The sequence below is a fragment of the Oncorhynchus mykiss genome, chromosome 20, assembly GCF_013265735.2.
Source record: "Oncorhynchus mykiss isolate Arlee chromosome 20, USDA_OmykA_1.1, whole genome shotgun sequence".
In the NCBI taxonomy this organism is placed as follows: domain Eukaryota; kingdom Metazoa; phylum Chordata; class Actinopteri; order Salmoniformes; family Salmonidae; genus Oncorhynchus; species Oncorhynchus mykiss.
Genome location: NC_048584.1, coordinates 28138559 through 28155961, shown reverse-complemented (window position 1 = coordinate 28155961; position 17403 = coordinate 28138559). Strand labels below are relative to the sequence as shown.

The following is a 17403-nucleotide window of genomic DNA, read 5'->3' as shown; positions in this document are numbered from 1 at the left end:
CAGTCCTCACTCCTCTGCACTTCATAAATATGCATTGCAGTAAAAACCTGACACCATAACGTTGGTTATGTTTAAGCATTGGTTAAAGGGAAAAAAATGGTTTGCAATGTGGTAAGTTTTTAAATTATTTTTTTGTCCTTCAGAAAGGACACCAAATACTTGTTATTGAGTTGTAAAATATTCTACTTTACTGTTGTTAATGACCAGAAAATAGCAGTTCATTATTGAAAATGAAAGTGACTACTTAAAGCTAGAATCTGCAGTACACCCGTTTTGGTGAAATGCTGAGAGATGCGTCAGGAAAGATGTAACCATTCTAAAATTCATACACAGAGCTATGGATGCAAGGTACCCTCCTTGAGGTTATGAGGATGGATATACAGTGTTTGTTTACATTTACATTGTTTACAAACATTGGAGTAAAACCAGTTTATATTTTGGGTTCTGATGGGGTTTGACAATTTAACTAAGTTCATGAGCCATTTATAAGTTATATTGTTCAAGAATCAAAGAGCATACATCATTCATACATACATCATAAGTCCAAAAATGGATGTAATAACTAAACATTCTAGCTTTAAATAAAGAGAGAAGATCAAACAAATTAGCCAATGAGAAATCACAGCAGAACGGTGTTTGATATAACTAGATTCCTCAATTTCAATCTTACAACTTCACACATCCACTTGTTTGTCAGCCTGGCGCCAGGGACAGTGTCTCCTATAGAGCATGTGAGGGGGTTTACATTATGCTCACTGTGAGAGGCAGTGTGAGTCCCAATGGCGTCATTAGCTATGGGACTCTGCCATGAGGATGATGTAAACCTGCTGCCATAGCTGCAAGCATTATTTGGCAGATGAATCTTAAAGTCTTGGCCATAAATAGGCTACAGTATCTCAATAGACTGGTTATTGTAGTGGGTTTATGATGTTTAGTTGTAAATCAAAATGAACTGGGGTACACAACTATAATAAGGATGTAGACCTAATACAATTCAGTTCTAAAGCTCGGGTGAGTTTTGTACTGTATGTCAGGGGTTTGAAGGGGTGAATATACCAGACAGGGAATGTGGGTTTAGAAGGGACAGTGCTGTACCTCTGGAGCTAGGTACTCCGGCGTTCCACAGAAAGTCTTCATTGTAGCAGCATCTGTGATTCCTTCCTTGCAGAGCCCGAAGTCTGTGATTTTGACGTGTCCGTCTTTGTCTAGCATTAGGTTCTCCAGCTGCAGGGGAACAGGAAACCACTTTGAAAGCACTGAAGGCCAAGCCAGTGTGTGGGCAGAACAATGCCACAAGGACAGATAAGCACTGCAGTGCAACACAGTTAGAAAAACAGGCTTATAAAAGCCCAGGGATGTACAGCAAACTCAACGACTCTGACAACACGTACTGTACTGCTGAGCTGCACAAGAGAAGGCAGTCTGTGATTCCTCTCTATGTCCCCCAAGTTTATTTGATCATTTCAAGTACACAAGAAAATGTACTGTCTGCCTCTGCCTCTACTCATGTCTCAGCCAGTAAAATGTGTTGTGGAGACACTTCACTTTACATTGTGAGGGAAGTTGAATGGTCTGACCAGAGTCACGTTAATAACAAGGAGGAAAGTAAACGAGTCTCCTTCTTGTTCACAGTTCCTAGCAGATGAAGGGAAAGAAACCTCAAGCTAGTCAAGCCGTTCAACCTTTTAATTTTAATGGCAAACGCTTCTTTTTTCATGTTTCTTGGCTCCTTTCAGGCAGGCTTGGGCCAAGGCTGTAAGCGAAACGCTGTGTCATCTTTCACACACCCGAGAGAATTTTGATGTTTTTCAAAAAGCCCCTCTCTCCCAAAACTGAAAACTCTGGAGCTTTTAATACATTCCCCACATCCCGTGCCACTCGCACAGGATAATGGGCCACATTAGGTGAGGGAAACAACAACTTCCCAAATATCTGATTACTTTCCTGCTTTTTTTGTTTACCTTGAGATCCCGGTACACAATCTTGGCGGAGTGCAGGTAGTCCAGAGCGGAGACTATTTCGGCACCGTAGAAGCGCGTGCGGTCCTCAGAGAACACCCGCTCTCTCGACAAATGGAAAAACAGCTGCAGGATAAACAGCAGGGACAGGATTGCAATAATTACTGATTTATTGGAGGAAATTAACACAACATAAACTGCCTCCCATCGCCATATTGAGATGATGGATGGTGGGGCCCTTGGAGGACGCCCGGCGAACTTAGACAGCAGCTGGCGCATCATCCCCATCTCTCCACCGGGTAGCCGGTGCGGCCTGTTAAATCAGCCTTTTAATCAATACACCAATCTTGTTAAAGGCAATCGGCGCCGCTCATGGGCTAACATCCCATTAAAGAGGCCGGCGCCCTTTTCTGCAATCATCTTTTCATTTTTGAAAGAGTGAGTATGGGAATACCTTCTCCTCCATTCTCTCTCTCTCTCTCTGTCAGATGTCAAGGCTCTCTGTAATTTCTCTGCCATCCCGCTCCCCCTCCTGTCTCCCTGCCCGAGCTCCTCTTGTACAAATTACCCAGGAGGACACGGGGCGGCACATCTTCCATTAATTGTTGAGGGAGGTTTGCATATGGCCGCTGGGGCGGTGCTAACGGCCTGCCTGATCAGCCTGACCAGCCTGACAGGTGGGGAGGAGAGGGGAGGTGTGGGGTAGAGGGGGGGCTATGGGTGAGGACAGGTGGGCCTTCATCAGAGCACTGGCAGCTGTGAATGCGGCAGGCAGGTTTGTAAAGATGAGGGAGGGAGGCAGGCAGACAGATCGGCCCACTAAGGTGAGGGGGTTCTGGGTTGGAGCTGGCTGGACTGATGGAGGGAGCAGGTGATGTTTAGACTGAGGGAATGAACGCAAGATTGCAAAGCATCCCGATTAAAAATGCCGTAAATCGAAATTTTTGCGAATCAAAAATCATTTCAGAATGTCATTTCAGTAATATCACCCATAGGTGTGTTCAAATGGACATAAATTGGGAAAAGGTTTGGAATGGTGACAGGTGGAGACCAGTTTTCTGGAAGCAGAAAATATCCAACTTTACCAGAGAGAAATACTGTGGAAGCGACAGAAGGAATGTATTAGACCATGATACATTCATACAATGCTCATTGGTCAATCTGAATTATTTCAGTATAGAATGATCCTGCAAACTCAAAAGTACAACATGAATCTTACGTTCCACAGACAGGACCTACACAGGACTGCCCGTGTGCTGTACTCCTCTGTGTGTGAGTGTATGGGTAACTTTCGAGAGAGAGAGACAGAGCGAGAGAGAGACAGAGCCACAGACAGACAGAGAGAGAGAGAGAGCCACAGACAGACAGACAGAGAGCCACAGATAGACAGTGAGAGAGAGAGAGAGAGACACAGATACTAGTCAGGGCTTACCTCTCCTCCATTCACATATTCCATTACAAAGCACAGGCGGTCTTTAGTCTGGAAGGAATACTTCAAAGACTGAAACAGGAGGAACAGAAACACTACCGTCAGCTCCACAACCTGAGGATGGTTTTCACACCTAGCACATATGTATATTCTTGTTGTTTTTCAGAGAGAAGTACATTTCTATCCAGGGAGTACACATTAAACAAAATAACAGTTGCTCTTTGACTCTCTTAAGCCTTGATTGCAGATGTGAGAGAAAGTGAAACAAGGTGGAACGTTACCGTGATGTCATATGAACCTTAATTGTTTTGCTGCATGTGTGTGTGTGTGTGTGTGTGTGTGTGTGTTTTTGCTTGTGTGTGTTTTGCAGCGAACAACAGCATCTGGAGTATCACTGAAATGACCTCTCAGTGGTGTCTTGTCGACAGATGTAAAGCTAGACTCGGGCTGTTCATTTCTAACAGTTCATGCACTGCATTATAATGAGTCTCTGGGGGTTTCAGGTACATATAGGCTCAATGTGCTGCTAACTGCTTTTGTCTATTGTATGCATGGGTACATGTGAGCGTGCGTGCATGCATGCCTTTGTGTGAGTGTGTGTGTGTGTGTGTGTAGGGATGCGTACTCACAGTTAGGAAAGGGTGCCTGGTGTTTTTTAATACTCTGCTCTCTGTGAGTGTGTGTGCCACTTCATCCTGTGGGATATAAGGTAGAGAATAGAACAGTGCTTCTGAGACAGCACAGCATATGAATGTCACAGTCATTTCTTTATACAACGTCATTCAACCTGCTAGCAGTTCGGTTTAGTGTGAGGAAGTAATTAACATGGAGTGAAACGTACCTTTGCAATAATGACTTCCTTCTTCAAAATCTTCATTGCATAATATTTCCCGTTAGCCTTCTCTCGCACTAGAATCACTTTACCAAATGTGCCTTTTCCCAGTAGTTTTAAGTAGTCAAAGTCATTCATTGTCTGAAAGAAACCGTAGGTCAAGTCAGTGCAGTTATAATAGTTGTAGAAAGCAGAATTTGTGTCTGATTTTGGAGGACTGATGGGAAACTTGACACATAATTTAACAGCTCCGCAAAATGATTCTATCAGTGTTTCTGTATCAGTCAATCAGGATATGTCTCCTGTGGTGTGGTCATCCTTTAGTCAGTGGAGCTAAAGAAGAACCAATGGCTTCTCGCTACTGAAATACTTCACGACGTGTTGCTTAGAATTTGTATGTTCATTTCATTTCATCCCTTAGGTCCTCGGGCGTGATGGGATTGGGATGTAACTTCATTTTGTATGTATCTATTCATGTTTGCTGACAATTATTATCACAAAAAAAGTCAGTGGTCCAGATGTATCTCTTACCTTCCGTTTATGGTGGCTGGTAGAGGTGTCCATCTCCTCCAGCTCTCCGATGTTGTCCATCTGAGACGTGGGACTGCATTGGATCCTCTCTTCCTCCTGTCTTTGGAGTTTGTCTGCTACTATCTGGATGGCCTCCGTCCACTCATCCCTGTTTGCAAAACACAGCAGAACACAAACCTCTAGTTACAGATGGGGTCAAATATATTGGCACCCTTGCACTTTACTATGGCTTGCGATGGAGCAGAATGTTCTGTTTCCCTTTTCAAAACTGGTTGAATGGCAATATTTACCCAGTAGGCAGCTGCAACTTACCACGTGTGATAAATTACACAGTAAATGACTTGCCTCTAACCAAGTTAATTTGAATTTGAAATTATTTATATATATATTTGTCCTGTGAAGTTGGAAATCAAACAAATACACGTGTGAACACCAAAAGTGTTTTCAATTTCAACTGATTTTAAAAGAAATAGTGAATCTTGCAAGGGTGCTAATATATTTGACCGCAACTGTAGGTATAGTGTCTTATTAACAGTCTATAGTCTGGTTAGCCCTGTCCACTTGTCCCTGTCAGGATATGTACACCTGTAAAGTTGCATATACAGTATAACAATAGTCTGGAGTATGGATAGCCTATTTGAACTCATACCGTACAGCAGCTGTAACACAGACACATGAACAAACTTCTGCATGGTAACAGTGATATTTCACAGTGAAATGTAGCTACTTGTTTGACGTCTAATGTGACACCATTATGCATAATCAATGACATTCTGCTAAGTTAAAAAAGATCTTTAGACAGTGCAATCTCTTCATTACACCTTCACAATGGGGTAAAACTGGAACTTTCAACAAAGGCTAATCTATGCAATCATCTATGTAATCGTCAATGATCAGTCACTTTAAAACAAAACAAATGTTCACAAATGAGTTTATGTCAATGGGAACTACTGCGTGTTTGCAAATGGCTTTACCCCCCATTGGGTTTTCATTTGTTGTGCAATACAACATCTGTTGCATTAAAAGAGTGATGCATTTGGATTTGTGAGCACGTGTGTATTTAATGATGATGAATATATCCGCGTGTGGTTTGTGCTTCCCTCTGGGTTGTACTGCTGCTACATCAACATTCCACAGGAGGGGATCGTTAGCATTTGGAAACTTTCATTTACAGTACGTTAATCTCTCATGGACCGATTCTTGTGGACAAATGAAACGGTGAGAATCTGTCAAGGTTCATGTAGAATTATATGATTGCGGGCAGCAGTAGTAGTTCCTGGCTTTGGTTTTTCGTCATTGATTATTTGGACGAATCAGGATTGGGGAGAAGGCGATGCTTAAACTCGTGTAGTGATTTTCAAAGCCCGTGTGCAGATGATAAACGGTTTCCACTAGATTCCACATCCGCAGTCAAAATTGGCTATATTGTAAAAATTCATGAAACCAAAAATGTCCTTTCGGGCCATGATAAATACAGGTGAAATTAGCAGAAGGGAGGGGTTTGAACTAGAGTTTCCGTTTGCGAGGGAGGAGACTTCGCTTCCTCCCTTTACACAAACGCAATCACAATTGTTAATGGCATTCCCCCCAGAAGTAAAACAGGACATCTAGCACATGTGGTAACGTGATAAAACAAACAGAACATTTGACTCACAAAGTAGCATCAGTGTGGGGTTTTTTTGTTCCATGTTTTGTTTGGACTTTGAGAGGCCCATATGTTACAATGAGGGATTGAACAAGATGCAAATCCATACCGACACAAAAAGACTCTTTCTGAACACCTTTTCCCAGCTTCACTCAGGTTTCTGAATATATCGGATGTGACTCCGAACAAGGGCAAAGAAAAGTTGTGTTCCATTTGAACAATCAAACGGCACAGTGTACACATAAAAAGCAACGGGAATCCTCTCAAGGTCGTGCAGATGAATGCGAGCCGAGCCATCTCTCCCTACCCCCTCCATTTTTTTTTTTTACGTATAATGAGATTTTTTCGCTAATGAGAGATAATGGGCCTGACTACAGTCGGGCGACATGCCAGCTGGTGCCTCCCCTCTCCTCACTCGTGGGCCTGCCGATGCTGGGCCCGTGCCAGGCGGGTACAGTACAGTAAATGCTGCTGCCAGCCAGCCAGAGACACAGTACAGTACAGTGGCTGTAAGGTTTAAGACAGGAACTGGAAAATACGTTTAACCTTTCCTCTTAACCGCTGGCTGCACTTCCCCTCGACCCCCTGGCCTGTCTAGTGAGGCTACAGCTCGAACTCAAATTCTCCTCACTTCCCCAGCAGAAAGTAGAGTTTAAGACCATAACATCTGCCAGAGCTGCTTCCTCTACCCAGCTCTGCTCCGTAGCTCACTCTCACAGGTCGCTGCCTGCAGTTGCCTGTTCCCCAGAGACAGAAGAGAGGATCGTCTGTATTTGTGCCAACTGTGAACAGGCACAGCTTATTATCTTAAGTCTTATGGGCAAACACTGTTCTTTCTGGAGAGAGATAAACATCTCCATTTCCTAGAAGGACAGCTGGAGAATTTATGCCAGTGCTACTATACTTGAAAGGTCTCTTTTCTAGCCTACATACAAACCCCCCACAACCCCCTCTGCTGATCACCTGGTTGGTTTTACTGGAATGGAGCATGTATGATCTGTGTTTTCTATTCATCTTTGTTAAATGACACACTGCTCTAATTTCAAATGGATCTGAAACTGAGGACAAATATGTTTGTCGCAGAAAACGTTCACACAACATTATCTCTGGAATACCATTGAGTATTAAGTATTTCATAGTCATATTATAGGCCAGTGATGGGCAACTGGCGGCCCGCCACCGCAGATCAATTTCATTTTTGGGAGGAGGGAACTCATTCGGGGTCTCAACTTAATGTTGTGAGGTAGAATACACAAGGTGCAATTTCGGAAAATGGTTGTGCATCAGCAGTTTTACTCTTATTATGTCAGTCAATTAGCCATGTCAGCTAAACATTTTTAGATTGGTAAGTTAGTCTACCCTGCTATCTAAACATGTAGTAATCATGGTCAAATTTTGGACTGGGGAACCCCATTGATTTTCTTAGTCATTCTCACTCAGATATCACATTCAAAACTGCAAACATTTCTATCCACCCAATGGCAAAATGTGAAGAATTGCAGGTAAGTAACTTACATTTCTTCTATCCGTTGGCAGGAGGGCCCCCAAAAGGCTAAGGCCGATTCTGGCTACATGTGTAGGTATGGATGTGGGTACGCAGACCCACGAGCCACTGCAGCCCCTCGTGATGAGTTCAGATTGTTTTGTGGCCCCACTCCCATCAAAGTTGACCATCCCTCTTACAGATTATCATAGTAAACCATCATTTAAAATGGAACTAGTGAACAATTTATCTCAGTTTCACATGACCTCCTGACTAGAGAGCTACACTATGACTTTTCATAGATGTACTGTTTTCATAGACGTACTGTTTTCATAGATATACTGGGTACTGGGTAGAGCAGTCAGTTGGCCATAGATAAGCAGACTAAGCACTGAGCCTACCTTTCCTCTGGCGTGTCCACATGGAAGGTCCTCTCTATGACGGTGGTCCATTGTAGACATCTGATGATGAATGTGTTGGGCTTTGGTCGTTCTGTCTTCATCAGTTGGCATTCTGAGACAGAGAGAGGACAGATAGAGAAGCGTCTGTGAATATTCAGATTTACTACATGTCAAATCTTGTGTCTGAGCTTCAGTTGCTGATAAGGCTGGGAATTGCCAGGGACTTCATGATACGATATTATCACGATACTTAGGTGCCGATATGATATGTACTGTGATTCTCACAATGCTCAATGTATAGCAATTTGATACTGCGATCTTATTGCGATTTGATGTTCCAAACATATTGCTCACTATAGTGTCTGCTGTAAAGGGACAATAGAGAGCCATGAGGAAATTAGTTTTGAAATAAAAGTGCAAATAATGTGTTGGTTCACTATATTTTTTTTAAAGATGGGGAACAAGGTATAGGATGAGAAATAGAGGAGTTTTGGCATAGGTACAGCCGATTACCTACAGTAGCTTTATAAAACTAAAACTAAATAAAAACATTTACAAATCAATACTTGGAGTCAAATATCAATATAATATCATCCAAAAATAATATTGCGTTATGTAACTGTAAAGATTTTTTTCCCCAATCACTAGTTGCTGTTGATACTAGTTAATTGTGATGAAAGAGTAGGTTAGCTTTGTTATTGAGTATGTACATACACTGAGTATACCAAACATTAAGAACACCTTCCTAATATTGAGTTCCACCCCCCCTTTGCCCTCAGAACAGCCTCAATTCGTCAGGGCATGGACTCTACAAGGTGTCGAAAGCGTTCCACAGGGATGCTGGTCCATGTTGACTCCAATGCTTCCCACAGTTATGTCAAGTTGGCTGGATGTCCTTTGGGTGGTGGACCATCCTTGAACCACACGGGAAACTGTTGAGCCTGAAAAACCCAGCAGTGTTGCAGTTCTTGACACAAACCGATGCTCCTGGCACCTACTACCATACCCCGTTCAAAGACACTTCAATATTTTATCTTCTCCATTCACCCTCTGAATGACACATATGCAATCCATGTCTCAATTGTCTCAAGGCTTAAAAATCCTTATTTAACCCGTCTCCTCCCCTTCATCTACACTGATTGAAGTGGATTTAACAGGTGACATCAATAAGGGATCATAGCTTTCACCTGGTTTCACCTGGTCAGTCTATGTCCTGGAAAGAGCAGGTGTTCCTAATGTTTTATACACTCAATGTAGATGGACTGTACTGCAGAAAACACAACACTTCGCACCAAGTTAAAGCTGTCTCATTCCATCCAGGAACAGACACAGCCAGATGCGGCTTCAAGCCAACTGTGGAAAAGTTTTGCAGTGTGCTCCACTGTCACCGCTACAGCAGCTATTGGGGACAATGTTCAGTCAGATGACAGCTGAAACAGAGTGTTGAGCCTGTACGTGCCAGTAGGTAATGACTTCCCTCCCTCAGCTGGCCTCATCTCTGCCGCCACCAAACGGCGGGACGGCCTAAATATAGGCGGGAAGGTTAATGACGACACGGCTAAGGTCGCAGGCGCACTCTACCTCTTTCTTCCTGCTCCGCTAATAAAATGGAGTCTCCCACTGAGCGCAGAGAAAACAAGGTCATGACGGAGTTCCAGTAGGTAGTAGCGCTGGACACAACATAGTCATTTTAGGGGGAATACAGACAGAGGAGATTGTTTTGCTTCAGCTAAACATACTAGGAGAGAGCTCCAGTAACTGTACTGCCATCAATCAATAGGCATTTATATTGGAGTGTTTACTGTAATATGCATTCAGATTAATTTCCCTATTCTGAAATCCCTAGTGGGATAGGGCCACCACCTACACTACTGTATATATTAGTTCATCAGTTTGCATTCTTGTTATATATACAGTGCATTGCGAAAGTATTCGGCCCCCTTGAACTTTGCGACCTTTTGCCACATTTCAGGCTTCAAACATAAAGATATAAAACTGTATTTTTTTGTGAAGAATCAACAACAAGTGGGACACAATCATGAAGTGGAACGACATTTATTGGATATTTCAAACTTTTTTAACAAATTAAAAACTGAAAAATTGGGCGTGCAAAATTATTCAGCCCCCTTAAGTTAATACTTTGTAGTGCCACCTTTTGCTGCGATTACAGCTGTAAGTCGCTTGGGGTATGTCTCTATCAGTTTTGCACATTGAGAGACTGAATTTTTTTCCCATTCCTCCTTGCAAAACAGCTCGAGCTCAGTGAGGTTGGATGGAGAACATTTGTGAACAGCAGTTTTCAGTTCTTTCCACAGATTCTCGATTGGATTCAGGTCTGGACTTTGACTTGGCCATTCTAACACCTGGATATGTTTATTTTTGAACCATTCCATTGTAGATTTTGCTTTATGTTTTGGATCATTGTCTTGTTGGAAGACAAATCTCCGTCCCAGTCTCAGGTCTTTTGCAGACTCCATCAGGTTTTCTTCCAGAATGGTCCTGTATTTGGCTCCATCCATCTTCCCATCAATTTTAACCATCTTCCCTGTCCCTGCTGAAGAAAAGCAGGCCCAAACCATGATGCTGCCACCACCATGTTTGACAGTGGGGATGATGTGTTCAGCTGTGTTGCTTTTACGCCAAACATAACGTTTTGCATTGTTGCCAAAAAGTTCAATTTTGTTTTCATCTGACCAGAGCACCTTCTTCCACATGTTTGGTGTGTCTCCCAGGTGGCTTGTGGCAAACTTTAAACTACACTTTTTATGGATATCTTTAAGAAATGGCTTTCTTCTTGCCACTCTTCCATAAAGGCCAGATTTGTGCAATATACGACTGATTGTTGTCCTATGGACAGAGTCTCCCACCTCAGCTGTAGATCTCTGCAGTTCATCCAGAGTGATCATGGGCCTCTTGGCTGCATCTCTGATCAGTCTTCTCCTTGTATGAGCTGAAAGTTTAGAGGGACGGCCAGGTCTTGGTAGATTTGCAGTGGTCTGATACTCCTTCCATTTCAATATTATCGCTTGCACAGTGCTCCTTGGCATGTTTAAAGCTTGGGAAATCTTTCTGTATCCAAATCCGGCTTTAAACTTCTTCACAACAGTATCTCGGACCTGCCTGGTGTGTTCCTTGTTCTTCATGATGCTCTCTTCGCTTTTAACGGACCTCTGAGACTATCACAGTGCAGGTGCATTTATTCGGAGACTTGATTACACACAGGTGGATTGTATTTATCATCATTAGTAATTTAGGTCAACATTGGATCATTCAGAGATCCTCACTGAACTTCTGGAGAGAGTTTGCTGCACTGAAAGTAAAGGGGCTGAATAATTTTGCACGCCCAATTTTTCAGTTTTGATTTGTTAAAAAAGTTTGAAATATCCAATAAATGTCATTCCACTTCATGATTGTGTCCCACTTGTTGTTGATTCTTCACAAAAAAATACAGTTTTATATCTTTATGTTTGAAGCCTGAAATGTGGCAAAAGGTCGCAAAGTTCAAGGGGGCCGAATACTGTATATATCTTCATTTTAACTCTCCACGTATTCATGTACTTCAATTTTCCAAACTATATTGAAATGTAATTAACAAATGGTATATATTAGAAATATGGGGCTCTGGAGAAGGAAAAATATTCATTAGGTACCATAGCATTGTTTCCTAGTCATTTAGGTGAGTTATCTGAGACGTACTTAGTGTTTGACATTAGACTGTAGCCTGTTGGTCAGGCAGGCAAGTAGGCAGGGAGGGAGTGTCTCAGGCTATGTCTGTCTGTCTGTCTCTGTCTCTGTCTCTGTGTCTGTTTGTCTGTCTGTCTGTCTGTCTGTCTGTCTGTCTGTCTGTCTGTCTGTCTGTCTGTCTGTCTGTCTGTCTGTCAGTGACAGTATCTCTCCCCACGCTTGGGACGGACAGACAGGCAGGCAGGCGGGGCTGCACCATTCCATTTCACTGGCCCATTTGACTACAGCAGCCAGCGTCCCAGCACCACCTGGCCTCCCAGCTTTGGACAACAGATGTGGCAATAGTGTAGTGCTGCCAAGCCAGCCGGGGCCGGATGTATGGCCACCCTCTCTCCCCCAGCCTTTAGATTAAAACCTGGCTGCGCTAGCTTCCTGACGGATGGAGTGAGAGAAAGCGAGAGGGGAGAGGGAGAAAATGAGAGAGGAGAGAGTGAGAGTGAGAGTGAGAATGAGAAAGAAAGCTCCCTCCATGTGTCCAAGTGGTAACACAGCAAGGCCGGATGGATTGATGGATGGATCCACCCCCTTAAACTGTCCTTTCTTTCCCCTAAAAAAACTATCCAGCAGCCAATCATAAGGAAAATCTGAGGCCATTGTCAGTTCTGTTGTGTGTTGGGACAATAGGAAACTGTTGTAGTTGTTTCATGTCCATGTAATTACTGTGGCCTTTGTTGTAGGAACTGTGCCAAGGAGTCAAATGTTTCCACCAGCTTAGTGGCTATCAGCGTATGTCTAGTTGTTTTGGTAAACAACTGAGGGATGGGGCTGGAGAAATGTGACCACTTTCAAATTCATAGACAAAGGTATGAATGCAAGGATGAACTATCCATGAGATCTAAATTATACTGTTGACCATGTTTTGAGGCTTTGAGGTGGAGTAAAACAAGCTTATATTTAGTGTTTTGATGTCATTTCTAATTGATCCTCTTCAAGATTCAATGGGTGTACATGTATATCATTCATTTAAAAGCCCAGTTGATATACCAATCTCAGATTGACACTTTAAGTATGCAGTTGAAGTCGGAAGTTTACATACACTTATGTTGGAGTCATTAAAACGTGTTTTTCAACCACTCCACACATTTCTTGTTAACAAACTATAGTTTTGGCAAGTCAGTTAGGACATCTACTTTGTGCATGACACAAGTCATTTTCCCAACAATTGTTTAGACAGATTATTTCACTTATAATTCACTGTATCACAATTCCATTGGGTCAGAGGTTTACATACACTAAGATGACTGTACGAATTGGAAAATTCCAGAAAACAATGTCATGGCTTTAGAAGCTTCTGATAGGCTAATTTACATCATTTGAGTCAATTGGAGGTGTACCTGTGGATGTATTTCAAGGTCTACCTTCAAACTCAGTGACTCTTTGCTTGACATCATGGGAAAATCAAAAGAAATCAGCCAAGACCTCAGAAAAAAAATTGTAGGCCTCCACAAGTCTGGTTCATCCTTGGGAGCAATTTCCAAATGCCTGAAGGTACCACGTTCATCTGTATAAACAATAGTACGCAAGTATAAACACCATGGGACCACGCAGCCGCCATACCGCTCAGGAAGGAGACGCGTTCTGTCTCCTAGAGTTGAATGTACTTCGGTGGAAAAAGTGCAAATCAATCCCAGAACAGCAGCAAAGGACCTTGTGAAGATGCTGGAGGAAACAGGTACAAAAGTATCTATATCCACAGTAAAACAAGTCCTATATCGACATAACATGAAAGGCCGCTCAGCAAGGAAGAAGCCACTGCTCCAAAACCGCTATAAAAAAGCCAGACTACTGTTTGCAACTGCACATGGGGACAAAGATCGTACTTTTTGGAGAAATATCCTCTGGTCTGACGAAACGAAAATAGAACTGTTTGGCCATAATGACCATCGTTATGTTTGGAAGAAAAAGGGGGAGGGTTGCAAGCCCCGAAGAACACCATCCCAACTGTGAAGCACGGGGGTGGCAGCATCATGTTGTGGGGGTGCTTTGCTGCAGGAGGGACTGGTACAAAATAGATGGCTTTATGAGGTAGGAGAATTATATGGATATTTTGAAGTAACATCTCAAGACATCAGTCAGGAAGTTAAAGTTTGGTCGCAAATGGGGCTTCCAAGTGGACAAAGATACCAAGCATACTTCCAAAGTTGTGGCAAAATGGCTTAAGGACAACAAAGTCAAGGTATTGGAGTGGCCATCACAAAGCCCTGACCTCAATCCTATGGAAACATTTTGGGCAGAACTGAAAAAGCGTGTGCGAGCAAGGAGGCCTACAAACCTGACTCAGTTACACCAGCTCTGTCAGGAGGAATGGGCCAAAATTCACCCAACTTATTGTGGGAAGCTTGGGGAAGGCTACCCAAAATATTTGACCCGAGTTAAAAAATTTAAAGGCAATGATACCAAATACTAATTGAGTGTATGTAAACTTATGACCCACTGGGAATGTGATGAAAGAAATAAAACCTGAAATAAATCATTCTCTCTACTATTATTCTGACATTTCACATTCTTAAAATAAAGTGAGGATCCTAACTGACCTAAGACAGGGGATTTTTACTAGGATTAAATGTCAGGAATTGTGAAAAACTGAGTTTAAATATATTTGGCTAAGGTTTATGTAAACTTCTGACTTCAACTGTAGGTATCCCTTTGGGAAAGAGTCCTCATTGCCTACTTATCACTGTGGCATATTATTGATTTAGATGAATTGACGTACTAGAAGCCAGCACAGTAGATGACTCACTTGCAACAGAGAAGTTATTAAGGGGATAGGGTAGGTCTGCGTCCTGTGGTTTCTCTTTGTAACCTATGAACGAGCCGTCAGTTTTCAGCAGGAAGTAGCGTGGTCTCCAGTTCTTGATATATTCTCCTGTAGAATATGAGAGAGAGAGAGAGAGAGAGAGAGAGAGAGAGAGAGAGAGAGAGAGAGAGAGAGAGAGAGAGAGAGTTTCTTTGTTAGTGCATGACACCTGCAGTCCATAGATTCAAAAACAGTAAGGTGGGCACTCATAAAGCAATTAAAACCACTTATTACATTTTGAAATGGTTTTATGGAACAGGTTTAAAAGTTGTTGGCTCTTTGAGCTCTATGCGCAATTGTTTTTAGTGCAGACATGATTGTTTTACATTAAAGTGCAGTAACACAGCTTACCCCTATAATCAGTATCATTCTAAAGTGGCTACTGTTTCAATATCCATTCACACCAATAGCTTTTAGACTCTCATCATATGGCTTTGATATGTTTTGGGATTAACATGATCAAAATGATAAAAACATGTTTACGATCTCAGGGCTAAAATCACTCCCCAACGATCATCTGCCTCATTTTGGGTAAGACTGGAGGACCCCTAACCTCCTGCCCCGGGATTTAGGCTAGCCCTGTATAGAGGGAGGTCAAATCTCCATCAGGGGGCCAGAGTGGACACCTTTAACCCTCCCGGGCGGCAGCAGCTGAAAAACAACATCTGCTAAGCAGCTGGTTATCCCGCATTACCAAACAAAACTTCTGGTGCAACAGCCTGCTCCATCTAATAACCAACAGCAGGATTACAAGGGTGTCAACATCTCAGCTCACAGCGCTACATCATACGCACAGCACCGGGTTCAACACAGGATACTGGAGAGCATAGGCAGCACATCTGCTTTTTTAACATACACAGAGTGTACAAAACATTAAGAACACCCTGCTCTTTCCATGACATAGACTGACCAGGTGAATCCATGACATAGACTGACCAGGGGAATCCATGACATAGACTGACCAGGTGAATCCAGATGAATGCTATGATCCCTTATTGATGTCACCTGTTAAATCCACTTCAAATCAGTGTAGATGAAGGGGGGAGACAGGTTAAAGGAGGATTGTTAAGCCTTGAGACATGGATTGTGTATGTGTGCCATTCAGGGGGGGAATGGGCATGACAAAACACTTAAGTGCCTTTGAACGGGGCATGGTAGTAGGTGCCAGGCACACCGGTTTGTGTCAAGAACTGCAACGCTGCTGGATTTTTCACACTCAACAGTTTCCCGTGTGTATCAAGAATGGTTCACCACCCAAAGGACATCCAGCCAACTTGACATAACTGTGGGAAGCATTGGGGTCAACATAGGCCAGCATCCCTGTGGAACGCTTTGACACCTTGCGGTGTCCTTGCCTGACGAATTGAGGCTGTTCTGAGTGCCAAAAGGGGGGGGTGCTACTAAATATTAGGAAGGTGTTACTAATGTTTGGTATACTCAGTGTATTGTTCTGTAGTATTACAACGACTGTGTAAGGTGCATACTAGAAGCTATGGTAACTGTTAATGGAAGAAGTTTGGAATTTGATTTGAGAGGGAAGGTACTACACTGCTGTCTGCCAAGATACAAGTCATAGCACTTGACTGGAGTTTTTAAAAAGTAGCAAACAATCATATGCAAATGTGCTTCTTCTTGTTAATTTCTTCTTGTTGATATTTTCCATTTTATAATAGATTTTTACTGTAGGCAAGAAGATTGACATTTTCAATGAGACCGACAGTCAAACAACGATCTAAAAAGTACCATTCTTAAGTCCTTCCACTTCCACATATAATACTAATATAACCATTATGTTTAATATTCAGTTCCATTTAGTTTCAGCATCAGGCCATTTCTGCTCCAGCCTCATTCGTGTGGATGGACACACTGAAATCCTCTATAATGGACGAGATGTGAAAATCCTAAAACGTGCACTTTGTGTTTTTTAACTCCTGGTAATTAGCCCACCATCCCGATGGCTGACACGCACGCCTCTGTGACAGCTCTGATCACTTCTTTTTTTTTTTACACCGGGAAGAGAAAATAAACAACATGTTCTATTTGTAACATCCACTTAAAGCATAATGACAGCAGCTTTTCTTAATTAACACATCAGAGAAAAACACCTGCTCATGTTAATTTGAGGAGACGGAGGTCTTTGCCGGTATGCCTCTGTGAGGCTGGGGTCTGTGGGAGGGGAGGACAGGAGGGGAGGAGAGCAGCTGAACGCAATGCAGTACGCCGTGGGGACAGGAGCCACCATAGGTAGCAAGGTCTCTCCTCCGACTCGCTCACACAGCCTGTCACAGGATCTCACCACTAACACTTGGTAGATAAATAAATTAGGCCTATAAATTATTCCTGATCAAAACAAGACATAAATGTAAGTATAGACATTTGCTACCAGACGGAAGAGTGGGCGTGACACAGTTAATTGCATGAAGTCACTGAGAGGGAGATGTCTAGCTTTTGAATTAATCAAATGTACTGGATTTAAGCCAGAAGGTAACAGAGTGTTAAGACCGACAGGGTGGTCTTTAATGAATGCTACAAATAGGTGTCCCACCAGATTGCACTTAGTGTGTGAGTGTAGCTGTATTTGGT

The 17403-nt window shown here is 42.7% G+C and overlaps 1 protein-coding gene across 2 annotated transcripts in view; it reads right to left on the bottom strand.

Annotated features, from left to right (window-relative positions):
- Window positions 1-17403, bottom strand: part of akt3a (v-akt murine thymoma viral oncogene homolog 3a) — a 142484-nt gene that overhangs the window by 13811 nt on the left and 111270 nt on the right. For both annotated transcript variants that reach the window (XM_021576348.2, XM_021576349.2), the window contains exons 3-10: window positions 14764-14889; window positions 8280-8391; window positions 4751-4898; window positions 4229-4360; window positions 4017-4082; window positions 3391-3459; window positions 1962-2084; window positions 1096-1224 (exon numbers count right to left, since the gene is read on the bottom strand). In XM_021576348.2, the coding sequence (XP_021432023.1) occupies window positions 1096-1224; window positions 1962-2084; window positions 3391-3459; window positions 4017-4082; window positions 4229-4360; window positions 4751-4898; window positions 8280-8391; window positions 14764-14889 (905 nt within the window). The remainder of the gene's footprint in view (window positions 1-1095; window positions 1225-1961; window positions 2085-3390; window positions 3460-4016; window positions 4083-4228; window positions 4361-4750; window positions 4899-8279; window positions 8392-14763; window positions 14890-17403) is intronic.